The sequence below is a fragment of the Schistocerca gregaria genome, chromosome 9 (assembly GCF_023897955.1).
Source record: "Schistocerca gregaria isolate iqSchGreg1 chromosome 9, iqSchGreg1.2, whole genome shotgun sequence".
Lineage (NCBI taxonomy): Eukaryota > Metazoa > Arthropoda > Insecta > Orthoptera > Acrididae > Schistocerca > Schistocerca gregaria.
In genome coordinates, this window is record NC_064928.1 from 162,660,500 (window position 1) to 162,679,940 (window position 19,441).

At 37.7% G+C, this 19,441-nt stretch overlaps 1 protein-coding gene across 3 annotated transcripts in view; it reads left to right on the plus strand.

Moving 5' to 3' along the window:
• The first annotated feature begins 318 nt into the window (after positions 1-318).
• LOC126291983 (zinc finger protein 501-like) overlaps positions 319-19,441 on the plus strand; it is a 128,138-nt gene continuing 109,015 nt past the window's right edge. Inside the window, exons 1-3 of one of the 3 annotated variants that reach the window (XM_049985742.1) lie at positions 319-371; positions 1,379-1,541; positions 15,852-15,914. In XM_049985742.1, the coding sequence (XP_049841699.1) occupies positions 15,855-15,914 (60 nt within the window). In that variant the 5' untranslated portion in view covers positions 319-371; positions 1,379-1,541; positions 15,852-15,854. Of the gene's footprint in view, positions 372-769; positions 1,272-1,378; positions 1,542-15,851; positions 15,915-19,441 lie in introns of those variants that run through there. The other 2 variants (XM_049985740.1, XM_049985741.1) reach the window with 2 other exon arrangements.

A 19,441-nucleotide genomic window follows, 5' to 3' on the forward strand; every position in this document is an offset into this window, starting at 1 on the left:
TAGTTGTATCAATGATACGAAATAGCAGATTGTGAGATTATTTCATCTTTAACGAAGGTTTTCAGTTTTGATACCTGTTTAATATCAGTCTGAACTTATTTCTATATGACATAATTTTATCTACATTCGTTTCCACAATTTTATCTAATTTTTCCTCAACTGACTTGAATCTGAATAATGTAACCTCTAGTATAGCTCGAACTAGCCATTTCGCTTTCACGCAGTCATACAGAGTCCATACGAACGTAGTTTGCATCTGTTACGTCACTGTGTGCGCAACGTTTTATCCTATATTTGACACCATTTACCAAGTGTACGGTTTCGTCGAGTGAGAGCTAGAATAGCGCCAAAGGATGGTCTAGTTATTTTTAGTAAGTTTGTGGATTCTTCACTTTGAGACGCTTGTTGGATTTATCTTAATTTTTGCCAATGTCAAATGTAAAATCATAAAGTTGAGATTGCAATATAATGGTTATATCTGTGACTTACGCAACTTTGATGATTTAAAAGCACACTTGCCGTTTTTTATTGCTCATTTGTTTCAGCTTTTTTTCAATTTTATAAAATGAACTAATATTTTTACCATTTTGCAAGTGTTATTTAAGTAAAGCCACTGAAAATTTTTCAAAAACAGAAAGGAAAAAATTGGCATAAATAATCGCAAGTATGATCGATTATGTAAGACAAAATTGACGTGAGAGAAATGTTTGCATCCCCATGATCGATTACAATAATAACTATGATTAATCGATTAATTGCAATTAATCGCGCATACCTGCTGTCGGATCTTCTGTTTACCAACAAAAGTGCGAAATCGAATTGTCATCCAACGTTTCTGAAGAGAATTGACTTGTTGAGAGAAATAACGTGAACTGATTCTCGGAACATTCGCGCTATAAATGATTAGTGTTATAATAACGATAACTGTTGTACGTCTTTATTGATTTGGTCCATGTTACGTGTTGTTGTCGAAGGAGCTACAGATGCCCGACAAAATTTGCTAGTGTTTACATTGGTAGGTTATTATGTACAGTACATTGCAGCCGGTTTATGTAAGATTTGCCTCATTGAAAGTTCATGTATTACGCGTATTATTATTCAGCACACTTTTTGTTTCGGGTATTCTTTCATAGAGTACAGATAGTGATACAGCAATTAAGAACTCATGTCTTTAGGAAATTGTGTGTTGTTTTTAATAGACTTGACACCGTACTTGTTGGGAACTTAGTGTACGTGTGAAGTCCAATTTTGAACCCTCCGTTTTGATAAGTGTATGTATTAGCATGTAACACATGCAGCTTTGATTTATTCTGTTGTTTTTTAATGTCACTTTTTCTGCGCTTGTTTGCATTATATGGAATTTTTATGAATTTTACAGCCTCGAGAATATATAAGCAAGGCACTGGTAGGACCTTCAGCTTTCTGAAAATGGGTTTTGCAAGATAAATGATCCTCTTGAACCTCCTCTCGATTCTAGTAATGCGAAGATCAGATGAAGAATTACTTCACAGTATTACTCCATATCATAGATGAAATAGTAGGTATGTAGTTAATGATCCATATTTTTCTCTAGCCTCCACTCTTCGTGGGGAGTGTTGCAAATAGTAAAAAATGAGTAGCGTATAAGATTTAACATATTTTCATATTGGATAAAATAACCCATTAAGCAGTATATTGATACTACAGTAGTCTGCACAGTATTTCTATGCAATGTGTAGAAGCACCGGTATCTCACAAAAATGAAACTTTATAAGCTAAATAGAATAAGGTATCTTGTATTAGCAAGGTTCTGGTAACTTTAGATATCGTAGGAAGGCCCTGTGTTGACCAAAGCATAATTTATTGTTAATTTATGTGCTCTCACACACATTTAGGTAATATTGTCCCATCACCATATTTTAGTTAACAACACATACTGTTGTTGTTGTCACTCACTGCCATCTTTAGTAAAGTTGTTACTTCAATATATTTTTTTATTTGCAAATTAGTCTCACTGGTTGGGGTTTCCCACAGTCAGAACTCTATGAAATATATTTGGAACATGCACTTTTCTGCTTATTGCAAGAGAGAAAAAAACAAGAAACTCTGTTGCTTAAAGCCAGTCAGCAAGACCTATTTGCTATTGAAGCAAATATGGACCATAGGAGTGAACTTCTATGAAGAGAGATCATCTGAAAAAGCATATGTAAAATTGACTTAGCAGAGTAGATTAGTTGTGTTTTTATAACGTCACATTTGTTGGGTGATGAACTTGTAATCACATTACTTCTCATCCTAACCCAAGTCTCAGGCTATGCTACAGCTCATTCTGTCACTATAATCTTCAGTCCACAAAATATTGTATATGACATTGAGTGAACATGGAAATAAACAATGTAACCTTCTTGCGAATTCTATTCATGGGCTTTGGATGAGACAGTTGTTGTTTGTAAGCAGCTGGAATTGTCTTGACTGCTGTCAAGTGAGAAAAGTTGCTGCCGATGAGCATGTTGGCCAGACTACCAAAGAGATAAGAGGAGTATGTGAAGTAGTGTCTTCTTTAACAGACACTGTCTTCCTTCTAGGAAGTATAGTACCCATTACTATTCAATGACTTGACTGTGTGGTGAGTCAGTGGTAAGTTAGAGACCAGGGACAATTCACCCCATACTCCATACCACTTAGTATGAGGTGCTATGCCCCACTAAAGCTGAGATAATGTGGCAAACTTCACAAATATGGGAGCCTGATTTGTTAGCGAAAAGTATGAGCAAGTGTGTAGAAATGTATTAGTAATTGACATTTCAAATGTGTTGTGAATAATGCTACCATTAGGGGAATGGGAGGAAGGAATGTGAAGGATTTGCATGTCCACCCATAGTGTGTGCCTCATGGGAGCCTCTTCCAACATGTTGGAGGGGCTAATCCTGAAGGCACTGAGAGAGCAGGATGTGGCCAGTGCTGGTTTTCTGCAGATTATTGCACTACGAATTAGCTCTCTTGCCTGAGCTCCTAGGTCATACTTGGCTCATTCCAGCGAATGGCAGAGAAGGCGGAGAAGCCCAGGATTGCTCACGGAGTTTAGATGATGCTCATAATCTTTACCATTGTCCTCAGAACTGACTCTGTTTCCCTGGTTCTTAGTTAATAGGAGGCTTAAACCATAATCTTCGAAGTTTCTGTTACAAGCTAGGCTGTGACACTCAGGACTTAAGCCATAGGGTTGAGAAATGTAGCAAGTCCCTAATGTGGTCAGCTGACTGCATGTGGGGAACACAGAAGGATTTTTCTGGTATGGTGACTCTCCATACGGTCCAGATAATTATAGCTGAGGAAACCCCAAGGTATTTTTCCAAGACTCAAAGATATCACTGTCACAGATGAAACAATTAAAATCCTAGTGATCAACTGCTGAAGTATTCATGACAAAATCCTAGATTTTGAAGCAGTAATATAAAGAGATGAAGCTCCCATAATTCTAATTACAAAAAGCTTGTGAAAACAAAAAGTTGGACAGCAATGAGATTTATGGGGTCAACACAAATGTCCTATTCCACACGTCTCCTTTGACCCATGGCGTAATGGTGGTATGATGTGTGACTTAACTACAGCGTGGTGTTTTTTATAGTTAGTTGTGTTTGCAGGTGTTGTGTTGTATTTGATGGTACTCTCTGGTGGTAGATGTGGACATGCTGAGTTTAACATGTGGTATGGGGTTCATTTGAGTTTTTGTTGTCATCATGCTAATGTGTTTTTGAGTATTGGTAGTTGGTGCGGAATGCGCACTTGTGTTCGCGTGTGTGGGGAGGGGGGGGGGGGGGCGCTCCTGCGTGTGTGGTGGCCAACCTACGTGGTATTACTGGAGGCTTTTCATGGTAAGTCATTTTTGTTTCAGTTTTATTCCATAGTAATTTTGATGTTTTGTCTGTTGTGTGTTTGTGATAGATTAGTTGTTTTAATTCGTGTAGTGAATGTGGGGTAAATGGGTTTTTGAGTTGTTGGGGTCTTGGTTCCACTTTTCGGTGTTGTGGGTGTTGTTTTTTTTTTTGTATTTATAGCTGTGGTTGAGCTGTATAAGTCGCGGGAGATGTCCAATTCCACTTTTTGGGGTTGTAGGTGTCGGTTTTTTGGTATCAACAGTTGTGTTTGCGCTATATAGATCAAAGGAAATGTTCGATTCGTGTGTTTTTGTTGGTGTAGCAGAATGTTGTAATTTAATGTTATTTGCTTTAGGATGGTGTGGTGTTTTTTTTTATTGCTGTATATTTAGCTTGATCCCACCCTAAACCCTAATTTTCCATGGTTGTCCTGTTTGCTTAATTTTATTTTTGGAGCGAGACATTACTGTGTCACTTTTATTTTTGTTCGCATTTATTGGTGCGTGTATGTAGTGATGCCATTATCGCCTTATTCTATGCCCTGGAAGTAGCCTTTTCCACTGTATTGATGACGTCATGGGCCAAAATAGATGGGTGGAATTGGACTTTTCAGTTATGCCATAGAGAAGAAATAAATCCACTGAGATTGAAACAGAAAAGGCAAGCGATATTAATTGGGCCACACTCATTAGCGAGAATGGTCATAAAATTATAATTGGTTCTTTCTACTGGTCATCATTCTTAGTCTTCTGTGAAAATTACTCACAGCAGGTAGTTCAGAAAGTCACTCTTCACTTTAGCCATCCCAGAACTGCTCTCATTAATAAACGGTCACAATAACCCACATAGTACTAGGAACAGAAAGTTGGCTGAAACCAGATGTTAACAGTAATGAAATTCTAAACTCGGATTGGAATGTACACCACAGAGACAGGCTGGACAATGAAGGGGTGGCATGTTTATAGCGATAAGAAGTGCAATAGTATCGAAGGAAATTGGCGGAAATCCGAAATGTGAAATAATTTGGGTGAAGGTCACGGTTAAAGCAGGCTCAGACATGGTAATTGGATGTCTCTATAGGCCCCCTGGCTAAGCAGCTGTTGTGGCTGAGCACCTGAAGGATAATTTGGAAAATATTTCGAGTAGATTTCCCCACCATGTTATAGTTCTGGGTGGAGATTTTAATTTGCCGGATATAGACTGGGAGACTCAAACGTTCATAATGTGTAGCAGAGACAAAGAATCCAGTGAAATTTTTTTAAGTGCTTCATCTGAAAACTGTCTTGAGCAGTTAAAAAGAGAACCGACTCGTGGCGATAACATATTAGACCTTCTGGTGACCAACACACCTGAACTATTTGAAACAGTTAATGCAGAACAGGGAATCAGCTATCATAAAGCGGTTACAGCATCGATGATTTCAGCCATAAATAGAAATATTAAAAAAATGCAGGAAGATTTTTCTGTTTAGCAAAAGTGACAAAAAGCAGTTTTCAGAGTACCTGATGGCTCAACACAAAAGTTTTGTCTCAAGTACATATAGTGTTGAGGATCAGTGGACAAAGTTCAAAACCATCGTACAATATGCGTTAGAGGAGTATGTGCCGAGCAAGATCATAAGAGATGGAAAAGAGCCTCCGTGGTACAACAACAGAGTTAGAAAACTGCTGTGGAAGCAAAGGGAACTTCACAGCAAACATAAACATAGCCAAAGCCTTGCAGACAAATAAAAACTACACGAAGCGAAATGTAGTGTGATCAGGGCTATGTGAGAGGTGTTCAGTGAATTCGAAACTAAAGTTCTATGTACTGACTTGGCAGAAAATCCTAAGAAATTTTGGCCTTATGTCAAAGCGGTAGGTGGATCAAAACAAAATGTCGAGACACTCTGTCACCAAAATGGTACTGAAACAGAGGATGACAGACTAAAGGCTGAAATACTAAATGTCTTTTTCCAAAGCTGTTTCACAGAGGAAGACTGCATTGTAGTTCCTTCTCTAGAGTGTTGCACTGATGACAAAATGGTAGATATCGAAATAGGCAACAGAGGGATAGAGAAACAATTAAAATCGCTCCAAAGAGGAAGGCCGCTGCACCTTATGGGATACCAGTTCGATTTTACACAGAGTATGTGAAGGAACTTGCCCCCCTTCTAGCAGTGGTGTACCGCTAGAAGAGCGCAGCGTTCCAAAGGATTAGAAAAGGGCACAGGTCATCCCCGTATTCAAGAAGGGACGTCAAACAGATGTGCAGAACTATAGACCTACATCTCTAATGTCAATCACTTGTAGAATTTTAGAACATGTATTATGTTCCAGTATAATGACTTTTCTGGTGACTAGAGATCTACTCTTTAGGAATCAGCATGGGTTTCGAAAAAGACGATCGTGTGAAACCCAGCTCGCACTGTTCGTCCACAAGAATCAGAAGGCCATAGACATGGGTTCCCAGGTAGATGCCGTGTTTCTTGACTTCCGCAAGGTGTTCGATACAGTTCCCCACAGTCGTTTAATGAACAGAGTAATAGTATATGGACTATCAGACCAATTGTGTAATTGGATTGAAGAGTTACTAGATAACAGAACGCAGCATGTCATTCTCAATGGAGAGAAATCTTCCGAAGTAAGAGTGATTTCTGGTGTGCCACAGGGGAGTGTCGTAGGACCATTGCTATTCACAATGTACATAAATGACCTTGTGGATGACATCGGAAATTCACTGAGGCTTTTTGCGGATGATGCTGTGATATATCGAGAGGAAAATTGTACTGAAATGCAGGAGGATCTGCAGTGGATTGACATATGGTGCAGGGAATGGCAATTGAATCTCAATGTAGACAAGTGTAATGTGCTGCAAATACATAGAAAGAAAGATCCCTTATTATTTAGCTACAATATAGCAGGTCAGCAACTGGTAGCAGTTAATTCCATAAATTATCTGGGAGTAGGCATTAGGAGTGATTTAAAATGAAATGATCATATAAAGTTGATTGTCAGTAAAGCAGATGCCAGACTGAGATTCATTGGAAGAATCCTAAGAAAACGCAATCCGAAATCAAAGGATGGAGATTAAAGTATGCTTGTTCGCCCACTGCTTGAATACTGCTCAGCGGTGTGGGATCCGTACCAGATAGGGTTGATAGAAGAGTTAGAGAAGATCCAATGAAGAGCAGCGCGCTTCGTTACAGGATCATGTATTAATCCCGAAAGCGTTACGGAGATGATAGATAAACTCCAGTGGGAGACTCTGCAGGAGAGAAGCTCAGTAGCTCGGTACGGGCTTTTGTTGAAGTTTCGAGAACATACCTCCTACGCATATCTCGTGAAGAGACCATGAGGATAAAATCAGAGAGATTAGAGCCTACACATAGGCATACCGATAAGCCTTCTTTCCACGAACAATACGAGACTGGAGTAGAAGGGAGAACCGATAGAGGTACAAATTGGTATAAGTGACCCAGAGGCAACTATAAAATTCACGCTGGTGTTTGGGGGTAACTGCATAAATTATTTAGATCTAACCATAAACATCAGTGACTCTATTTATACTTTCAAAATTTGTATGAAACTTATCACCACAGATATTATAATATTGGTCAGTTCCCAATATTTAGTGACCCATAAACATGCTGTCTTTCATTCAGTTATACATCACCTAATACTGACTCCCATGAGGGAAGACAACTTCCAAATGGAGTTAAGTGCAGTCAAACAATGGCTATCCTCATATCTGTGTGGACTCCATAAGGTGCAAAAAGCAGAAACAACAAGTGTAATCTCTTCTTCGCCCTGCCATGACCCACTAACTCAAGAATGCAATAAATGGTGCACAATTCCATACTTAGGAAAAATCTCAGTGTTTGTGGGTAGAAAGCTTAAATCCAGGAACGTAAAAAAAATCATTTTATGTGCACAACGCTGTTGATCATTTTTTGCCCAATTGTAAAGACAGGTTTGGAAAAGAGTGGAATATATAAAATTACTCGTAATTGTGGAAAATTCTATATTGGTCAGCCTGACAGTGCAGTATATACCTGCTTGAAGGAATGCCACAGAAGATGGAAACTTAGAAAAAGAGATTCTACTTTTGCAGGCCACCTGCTTAAAGAAGCTATAGTTCTGATGTGAAACAAAAGTATTACACATCACATCCATAAAGGAAGGGAGATGAACTAGCCTATCTTGAAATAATGGAAATTAATAAACACATGTTCACTAGCCCAATATTAGTACTGAATGACCAGACACAGTTCTCTTACTCGCCACTTCCAACTGCAGACACTACTCATAATCCCATCCAGGGCATGTTGTAAATTACCTATCTTACTCACAAGCCCCATTTTCCTTTATTTCAGTTACTTTAATTTCTGTCGTGTTAAAAAATTTTACTCTGTGTAATCACAGTTGCTTTATTCACTTGCTTAATATCACTGTTATATTTTATCTATTTGTAATGTAATTGAAAACAAGATTATTTTGTTCAGCCACATCTTTGGAATATCTCACCAAATTTTATATTAAAAACAAAGATTCCAAGACTTACCAAGCGGGAAAGCGCCGGAAGACAGGCACAATGAACAAAACACACAAACACACACACAGAATTACTAGCTTTTGCAACCGATGGTTGCTTCTTCAGGAAGGAGAGGGAAAGACGAAAGGATGTGGGTTTTAAGGGAGAGGGTAAGGAGTCATTCCAATCCCGGGAGCGGAAAGACTTCCCTTAGGGGGAAAAAAAGGACAGGTGTACACTCGCGCGCACACACACACACACACACGCACACATATCCATCCGCACATACACAGACACAAGCAGACATATTTAGGCAAACACTCTTTGCCTTTTTCAAAACACTATCCATTCCATTCTCCTGATTTTCCATATCCTCTGCCATGTGACAGAAGTACAAAATCATCAACAGGCCTTATGTCTCTTCCCTTTATATTAATTAATTCCCTAAATTACTACTTTGCTTCCATCAGTGCTTACCCATTTTACAGACTGAATAATGTTGGTTAGAAGTTACTACTCACACTTATTCTCTTCTCATTTCCACATCTTTTTCACATCCTTCAACTCCTCTTTCTATGAAGGTTGTGGATAACATAATTGCTTCTTTACTTTTGAAACTTCAGAGTTACACGGAGTGTACTCCAGTCAGTGTTTTCAAACTCTTGCTTTACACCTAAAAATTCTGTGAATACACGTTCCTTTCATCACTCCATCTTCAAAGATAAGTCTTGGGGTCAGTATTACTTTGTGTGTACCTACATTTCTGCAGAACCCAAACTGGTTTTCTCTGAGATTAGCTACTGCCCATTGTGCCATCCTTTTGTAGGCAGCCTTGTTAGTATTGTGCAACAGTGAGTTACTGAACTGATGTTTGCATAATACTCACATTTGTCAATACCTACTTTCTCTGTAACTATACAAGTGTTACAATTTTTTCTTGATGTCTGAAGGTCTTTCATGTGTCTCAAGGATCTTGTATACCATGTAGAGTAATTTGTTCACTGTTGGTTCTCCTCAAGATCCCAGTAATTCTAAGGGAATGCTATCTGCTCCAGGTGTCTTGTTTCGGTTTAGGTCTTTCAGTACTCTGTCAAATTCTTCTTGCAGTATCATGTCTTCCATTTCATCCTCCTCTACTTCCTCTTCCCCTCCTGTACTGTTGTCTTTAAGTTCATTTCCCTTGTACAGCCTCTCAATATATATTCCTTCCACCTCTCAGCCTTAGTACTGGTTTGTCATCTGAGTTCTTGTTATTCATAAAGCTGCTTCTCTTTTTCTTATGCGTGCACCTATCTTTCCGATAGGTAAGCATTCATCTAGATCATGGCATATCTCCTCTAGCACTTACTGGTTGATGTTCCTGTCAATTTCATTTTTTAGGTGTTTACTTGTTTCAGTTGCTGAGGTTTATATTTTCTCCTTGACTTGGGAGCTTTTTGACCCCCCCTCCCCCCGTTACCCTTACTATTCACTTTCCAAGCTACTCATCCCTTTTCTATTTTATTTATTTCTCGCGTTTCCGTCAGTCACCTCCTAATTCTCTCTTTTTCATTGTTAGCTGTCTTGGATTGTTTCAGTTTATGCAAATACCATCTCCTTGATTACCTATCTTTTTGCCCAGCTTTAGTCTCCATTTCATAACCAATATATTATGAACAGAGTCCACATCTGCTCCTGTAAAAGTTTCATGGTGTAAAACCTGGTTTTTAAATATCAGGTTGCATAATAATACGATGATCTGAAACCTTCCAGTGTCTTGATGTCTTTTCCGTATATATAAAACAACATTTCATTGCTCTTAGATCAGTAATCGGCAATGTTTAAACTGAACTCTGTACAAAATAGTAGCAGGTGGCTTTCTCTTTCATTTATTTCTCATAGAATTTTTCTTTCTTTTTTATCTTGCTTCATTATATTACTGTCAACCAGTACATTTAAATTTTCATCTTTCTTGATGTACTGAATTCCTTGTTTCATCTCATCACATTTGTTTGTCAATTTCATCACAGTCTGCAGATCTAGCAGGTCCTTTATACTTGTTCAACTGTATTGGATTGTAGTTTCCTGTATACAGTGTGTTACAAAAAGGTACAGCCCAACTTTCAGAAAACATTCCTCACACACAAAGAAAGAAATGATGTTATGTGTACATGTTTCCGGAAACACTTACTTTCCATGTTAGAGCTCATTTTATTACTTCACTTCAAATCACATTAATCATGGAATGGAAACACACAACAACAGAACGTACCAGCGTGACTTCAAACACTTAGTTACAGGAAATGTTCCAAATGTCCTCCGTTAGCGAGGATGCATGCATCCACCCTCCATCACATGGAATCCCTGATGTGCTGATGGAGCCCTGGAGAATGGCGTACTGTATCACAGCCATCCACCATACGAGCACAAAGAGTCTCTACATTTGGTACAGGGGTTGTGTAGACAAGAGCTTTCAAATGCCCCCATGAATGAAAGTCAAGAGGGTTGAGGTCAGGAGAGCGTGGAGGCCATGGAATTGGTCCGCCTCTACCAATCCATCGGTCACCGAATCTGTTGTTGAGAAGCATACGAACACTTTGACTGAAATGTGTAGGAGCTCCATCATGCATGAACCACATGTTGTGTCATACTTGCAAAGGCACATGTTCTAGCAGCATAGGTAGAGTATCCTGTATGAAATCATGGTGGTGAATCAAGGAAGTACAGTACATACTGACGAAACTAAAATGACTCTAACATGGAAATTAAGCGTTTCCGGACACATGTCCACATAACATATTTTCTTTATTTGTGTGGGAGAAATGTTTCCTGAAAGTTTGGCCGTACCATTTTGTAACACCCTGTATATCGCCTAGGATAGTTGGTTCACAATGCTGTTTATAGCATTTCACTAATTTCCTGTTTTATTGCACATTATTGGGCATACTTCTGCCCAACACTTAATAATTTGTCTTTTTACACTCATCTTGGTAGTGTTCTTTGGTTGAGGTTGACAAGATATTATGTTATGGTATATATCTAATTTTAAATTTTCAGTTTTGTTTATATGTGGGTGTTATGCAGTAATAACAACTGTGCTGTTACACTTACTGTTTCCTGACAAAGTTTTAACACATTCTCTCCAGCTGCATTTCATTTAATGCAGGAAAGAAATAAATGGATTTCTGTTGAGGGATAAACTGAAATGTTTGTGAGATCTCATCTGGTGATGTTTATTATATATTTTAAATTACAAAAGGTAAAAAAAATGTCTCTGTCTTTGAGTGTCCTCTTGCAATTGAGTTTCAATTAATGTGTGTAAATGTTTTCAATTTGTACATTATAGAATGTATCTCTCCTTTTCTAGTTTTGTCTTCTGTTCCTCAAATTCAGTAGAAACAGAATGAAGACTACATAATGTGTGTACCCTGTTGCTCTACCCTGGTTTGTGTTTAAGAGGTCAAGTGGGTTGCAATTAACAGTTGAAATTTCTCACGGCCAAAAGAGTGACTTCTCATTATCTGGAGAATATGCTCTCTTCTTAGTGCTGAACTATCCTGTCAACACTTACCCCATAGAGCCACTGTGTATTCTAAAGTACCTATTGGATATTGACACAGAACTGATTGTTTATTTGTATCTGTGATTTTAAATTTGTTTCATGAGAAAAGGGAATGTTGTTACTCTTGGGTCTGTAGCACTTGGGGGATGGTGGAAAATTGTCATTAACACACTCAATAACAAATGGGGTGGGATTGTGTGAAGCACTTCTCAAGAAAAATTATGCAGGCTACAGTTAGACCAAACAGTGTCAGGACTAGGGAAAGTCATTCATTCAGACACCATGTTAGAAGAGTCATTGTTGTATAGAATCCACAAGGCTAAAAAAAATATAAAAAAAGCCTTTTTGGGTTTTCTATCAACAAACTCTAGATACCTTATGGCTTCTGATGAAAAAAAAAAATGCTGTATCATGTAAGGATTATTTAAGTTATTATTTATATTTATTCATCCAAGGACCATCTGACAATGATGTATTAACTGTCAAGGTAATACAATGCAAGTCAGCTGCTCAAAATATACAACACATATAAAATATAACATGCTTTATGAGGTTAGGACAAGTTGACAGCTGTGATCACAATTAAGGAACCATCCACACTTTTGTCTAGTGATTTATAAAAACCAAATCGAGCAGAGAGAGCAACTCCATCCTCTCGAATATGTCACTGTCATAACAGCTGAACTGGCTCATTTCATTGGTCCGTATTGTGCAATGTTCCTTGATTTACAAACAGTTTGTTTCAGATAAATTGTAGTGTAAAGCATAAATTTGTTGTTAATTGTAGCACACACTAAGTGCACCAGCTAGTTCCTCCTGGACAGTGTTCCTTGCATCAACTGCAGTCTGATCAGAAAGCCAACTTGCCCACACACATTCTGCTATGCTCTTTAGTCCACCTGAAAAACTGAGTCAGCATCCTCCCATGATGAATGAGATGTTTAACTCGGGAAAATAACAACACATTACTATTATGCATTTTATGTCTTGACATTTGATTTCCTCGTGAAAGCAATAAACCAGGATAATATACTGAAATGTGGCAGTGTGTTGCAGGTATTCCATTTTATTACTACCCACTGCTCTTGAGTCCTGCAAGTATTTTTCATTACTTGTGGAGAATGTTACTGCTGTTTTTTTAAACTCGTGCATCATAACAATCTTTTTCATTTGCTCTGGCAAATTTTTCCCCTTCAACACGACAGTACTAGTACATTTGAAATTATGTTAAAATATTATGGGCTATATTCATGCCAATTAATGTGCAGCATTATATTTAGATAACAGACTAAAAGAAAATAGGAAATAACTAAATAGCTGACAGTTGGTGTTCATACCTAAAAATGACATATTTGTTTCACAGTCTATAGATTTATCACCTGTGCTTAATATGACAGAGTTGTTTCCTCTCTCTAGCTGAAGATATGCATGATATCCCCATTTAGTCCTATTTGCTATGGGTCCCACACACATGAGCAATATTCTAGAATGGTTGCATGAGTAATTTGTGAGCAATCTCCTCTGTAAACTGCTTGCATATTCTCAGTATTGTACCATATGCTTTCCCCATGACTGAGCCTATGTGATCATCTGATTTCATCCTTACAAAGTGTTACACTCAAGTATTTGTATGACTTGACTGATTACAACTGTGAGCCACTGATATGATAATCATAGGATAATATATTTTTTCATTTTGTGAAGTGCACAATTGTACTTTTCTGAACATTGAAAGCAAATTGCAAATCATTGCACCACTTTGAAATTCTATCAAGATCTAACTGAATATTTATTCAACTTCTTTCAGGCAGTACTTCACTATAGATAACTGAGTCATCTGCAAAATCTCTGGGGTTAATATTGATATCAGACTTTTTGCAGATGATGCAGGTACATACAGTCAAGTACTGTTGGAAAGAAGCTGCATAAATATTCAGTTAGATCTGGATAAGATTTGAAAATGGAGCAAAGTTTGGCAACTTGCCTTAAATGTTCAGAAATGTAAAACTATGTGCTTCACAAAATGAGGAAACATTGCATTCTGTGACTATAGTATCAATGAGTCACAGGTGGAATCAGCCAACTCATACACATACTTGAGTGTAACCCTATGTAGGGACAGGAAATGAAATTATCACATAGATTTGGTTGTGGAAGCAGGTGGTAGACTTTGGTTTATTGATAGAATACCCGCAGATTCAATCCGTCTACAAAGGAGATTGCTTACAAACAACTCATGTGACCCATTCTAGAATACTGCTCAAGTGTATGGGAGTTGCACAATTTTGGATTAATGGGGGATATTGAACTGTATGCAGAGAGGGTCTGCAAAAGTGGTCACAGGCTTTTTTGACCCACAGGAGAGTGTCACAGAGATGCAGAAGAAACTGAACTGGCAGACTCTTGAAGATAGACAGGAAATATTCCGAGAAAGCCTACATACAAGGTTTCAAGAACTAGCAACAGTTAATGACTCCAGGAATATACTACAACCCCCTACATATTGATCACATAGGGATTGTGACGGCAAGATCAGATTAATTACGGCACGCACAGATTCAATTAAACTATTATTCCTCCCACTTTCAATATGTGAATGCAGCAGAAAGAAACCTTAACAACTGGTACTCTGGTACATACTCTCTGCCATGCACTTCACAGTGGTTTGCGGAGTGTAGATGCAGATCCACTGAACGTAGTTTGCTACAATGCTAACAAAACTTTGTGGATCAGTACTCCAGGTGTGGAGATACAGTGTGACAATTATTGAATTATATGAAATAAAATCCTCAGAACTTCTGAACAATTTGCATTAGGACATTCAAACTGCACAGTTGGCCATGGGGTATGAAGGAATTAGTACGTGCATGATTGGCTTGATTTAGTAACGAAACCCTCTTTCATTTGGATGGGTTCATCACTAAGCAAAATTGGCACATTTGGGAGTCTGAGAATCTGCATTTCTCAATCGAGAAGTCTCTTCACCCTGAAGGCACAGTGACAACTGAATGGTTTGTGAAGGTTTTGGAATATGATTTCATCCCCATTATCCAAAATGACCCTGATTTTGACAAGATGTGGTTCATGCAAGACGGAACTCGTCCCCATTGAAGCAGGTGAGTGTTTGATGTCCTGGTGGAGCACTCTGGGGACCGCATTCTTAATCTGGGGTATCTAGAGATTGCTGTCATGGGCTTCGATTGGCCACTATATTGTCTCGATCTGAAAACATGCTACTCCTTTAGGGGGACTACATTAAAGACAAGGTGTACTGCAATAAACCCAAAACCATTGCTGAACTAAAAATAGCTATTAAGCAGGCTATCGACAGCATCAGTGTCCCGATACTTCAACAGGTCATGCAGAATTTTGCTGTTTGTCTGTGCCACATCATTGCCAATGATGGCAGGCATATTGAACATGTCATAACCTAAGTCCAAATATCTGTAGTGACGTTTACATGTTGAATACAGTGTGTGCACACCATAGTTTGTAACTAATTTACGTTTCTTTCATCTACTTCAATAATTGTCACCCTGTACTTTGTAGAATGGGTAGCTAACATGGTGGTCATTTCATTTTGATTTGAATTTCCAAATATGTGCACGTTTTTATTCTATACATAAGGGCACTTTATAAGAAATCCATTTTGATTCTTGCAGGCTGAAAGTAGTGTGAGTAAAATTAAGCTTAGTCCCCAGTGATAATCTATGTATGTACTGAACAATTAAGATTCAAAGATTGGCTTGACTTCTAGCCAACAATAATAAACTGCTTGAAACTTCATGAAACCAAATTTAAAAGATGCCTGTTGAAATATGTGCTGGAATTCCTCAGTACACTTATACAGAACTTTTTTCATGACTTTTTTTTGTGGTGCATGATTTAACCTCAGATTGTTCTTTGCCATTTGTCTTCATTTAAGCATTTATATTTTTCAGAAAATGGCAATGCCAGAATGTGGAAGTTCTGGCGGTGGCACAACTTTCGTCAAACAAGAGCCAGTAAGTAATTTCACTGTGAGCAGTCATGTTGTTTATTAACATTGATGCAGTCAGTCAAAAACAATAAGTCTTACTGAAATTGTTTAGGCTATCATTCAGTCCAATCTCATAAAATTTCAAATATGATTTATTGATTGACTTGAATCCACAAGGCGGCATGTCCCACAGTTTATGGCTTCCCAGGATAAGATGTTTTTCGCCATCTTGCTTGCCTTGGTGTGTTGTTCCTACAATATTTTCACCGAAACATTTACAACTTGACTGCTCTCTTATTTTGTCAGTTTGTAACAACAAAATGAACTATTAATTTTTTTAGTTAATCTAGCAGCTGGTTCTCTCTCTCTCTCTCTCTCTCTCTCTCTCTCTCTCTCTCTCTCTCTCTCTCTCTCTCTCTCAACGTGATTTTTTGTTATTTCACACTCCAGATATCTTTGAAAAACAGAAGTGGCAGAGCTCTCATTGTTTCTGCGAATGGTCTCACCCTTAATTTTAAAATGACAAACATATTCAGTCTCTCACATCTAGGGGTACTATGACAATGATAAGTGTAACATATGGCAAGGAAATAATAAATAGGGTGGAAACTTCAAAATTCTTAGATGTCCGTATTGATGAGAATTTTAGAATTTCTAATATAAGTTAGTTCAGCCACATTTGCACTTTAGAATCGTTGCAAATTTCAAGGAGAGACAAATAAGTAAGTTGACATATTCTGCATATTTTCAGTTAATAATGTCATATGGAATAATGTTCTGGTGTAACTTATCTTTAAGAAAGAAAGGCTTCATTGCAAAAAAATGAGCCGTAAGAATAATTTGTGTTGCTCAACCATGATCATCTTGTAGACACATATTTATGGAGTTGGACATTCTAACTACTGCTTCACAGTATATTTATTCTTTCATGTAACTTGTTGTAAATAATTCACTACAATTCACAAGGAGCAATGATGTATATAATTCCAGTACCAGAAGGAAAAATGACATTCATTACTCCACATTAAGCCTGCCTTTAACACAAAAACAAAGTGCCCAAAAATTTTTGATCAGTTACCCAATGACATAAAATATCTGACAGACATAAAGTAAAATTTGAAAACAAAATAAAAAGTTTCTCCTTGACAACTCCTTCGATTCTGTAGAAGAATTTGTATTATGTATGTAACTTACATCTGTACTTTCTTCTAGGAAAAAAAATGTTTAGAATGTAACCATATATACAAATTAATTTGTGATGAGGATGTAAAATGACTCATCCCACATCATTAGTATCTATCAAGCAAAGTGATTGATAGAACATGAAACTAACTACTAAGTGATGGAAACAAAAGAAAAGTAAGGATGCTTTTGTGCATACAAACAGAACAATATCTTCAATACCGAAGTTAAGTATTCTGTGCAGGTAGGAAGACAAAACAATGCATACACAAAATTGTGAGTAACTTACTGTATGGTTCCACACACTAGCATGACTAAAACCACAATACATTGCTGCACAATGGAACTGACTGCAGGCCACCTAACACTCAGACTAATTCATACCTGTAGTGCTGTGGTACAGAGAGACATCAAAACACTCTGTTGATGATAAGAATGGAGTACCAAGCAAGAACTGTGCCTGTGTTCACAAGCTAATGTCTTTCAGCCCCTCCTATAAACAAGGATTCACATCTCAGGAAGTATACTTTCTGGAACCATATTTATTGACCCTGTATGACACTTTTTAATAGCCTGTGAATATCAGTGATGTAAATATCTGTATTACAACACAATGATAACACTAAATTAGTTGTATTAAACATTGAAAGGAGTGGTGTGTCCAGCGTTATTTTTTTGTTTACTGCTGTAGAGTAAAATAAACATTGTCACACCAGCTTATTAATGTATGTGACACAAAGTTAAATAAAATAAGGAAAAAAGTTGATAGTGATGTCATTGTAGAGAATAGGGTCTTGGGAGGGGTGACTAAGCAGCTAAACAAATGCTCATCATCTGTGTAGGGTTGAACTGTTACATGCATGTCATTTAGGCAAATGACATTTCACACTACTTGTGTAGTACAAGGAAAGATGGTTGTGTCAGAATAATATTAAATAGGTAGTAAGTCATGGAACATACACTATGCACAGGTGTTTGTTTTTGTATGTGCAGACATTAAATGGGAGGTATGGAATATGGGAAAATGGCAAGGTGTGAAAACAAATAAAGGGCTTCACCTGCTGTGGATGGGATGCATTATGTTTTGGTGTCACAGCTTGGCAGTGTGCTTACCATTAGAGAGCACCCGCACTCTCCAAGAATGAAAACAAAAGATGAGATTGTTTCATGACAAATGAAATACCATCTTTACTCGAATCTATGCCGCACTTTTTTTCCAGTTTTTGTAATCCAAAAAACCGCCTGCGGCTTAGAATCGAGTGCAAAGCAAGCGGAAGTTCTGAAAAATGTTGGTAGGTGCCACCACAACTAACTTCTGCCGTCGAATATATGTTGCGCTACACAGGCATGTTTTGTAGGCACGAAGGTGGATGACGAGCGGTTTTTCTCCGCGTCGAGTTTCGACCACTGCATTTTCATACATTATCCAACAAAGTAAATACAAATTCCGTATTGTTCATCTTCGAATGTAGCAGAATTTCAATACACTATGAAAATCCGACTGAAATTGTTTAGGCTATCATTCAGTCCAATCTCATAATCAAATATGATTTATTGATTGAGGCTGTTATCATCTATCTTAAGATCATATGTTACTCAAACCTGTTTTGATGCTTATAAGCCACATGCATAGGAACTCACTTATTTTTTGAAGCCTGGGTACAAGTATGACTGTTTTTCCTTGTTGCGCTACACAGGCATGGGATGTTTGTCAATATGGCCAACTCTACATTCTGAATTTTTTTCTGCCTGTGAGAAGAGATTGTTGCTAATAAGAACCTGATGAAATGTGACTCACATGCAGTATTCTCTTCACCATAAGAATAATACGAATATAAACATTTTCCCATGTATTCTTTCATGTTTGCTGCTATCTCATTTAAATCCTGTCTGCCTAATAAACTACGAAACTAGAGTGACATAACAACAAACGCGGAAGAATATACGTATCGTGTCATGTTTATATTCGTATTATTCTTATGCCTAATAGTGATACAGTCAGAAATGAAGCACGGCAACTGACTAGATTTTTAAATCTAAGATGACTCTAATTTCTGTGCAGAATTTGATGTACTAAAGAAGTGGGTGCAAAGATTTTCAAATAGAGAAATATTTTCGCCTAACTCTCGTTCAGAACATGTTCTATTATATGCAGTATATTATTTGGTTCTTGTTGATCATTTTCAAATCATTATCAAAGGAAGCAGCAGTGTAAGTAACAACAAATAGCAGTCTCTTACCATTGTTTCACTAATGAGATGATTCCTCTCCCTTTTTTTTTAGTTGTAAGCGGCGGTAGCACGCACAAAAGCAAGCCATGCCGCGAGTGGCGACAGGCCGTAAACACGCACTATCAGAATGCGACAAACA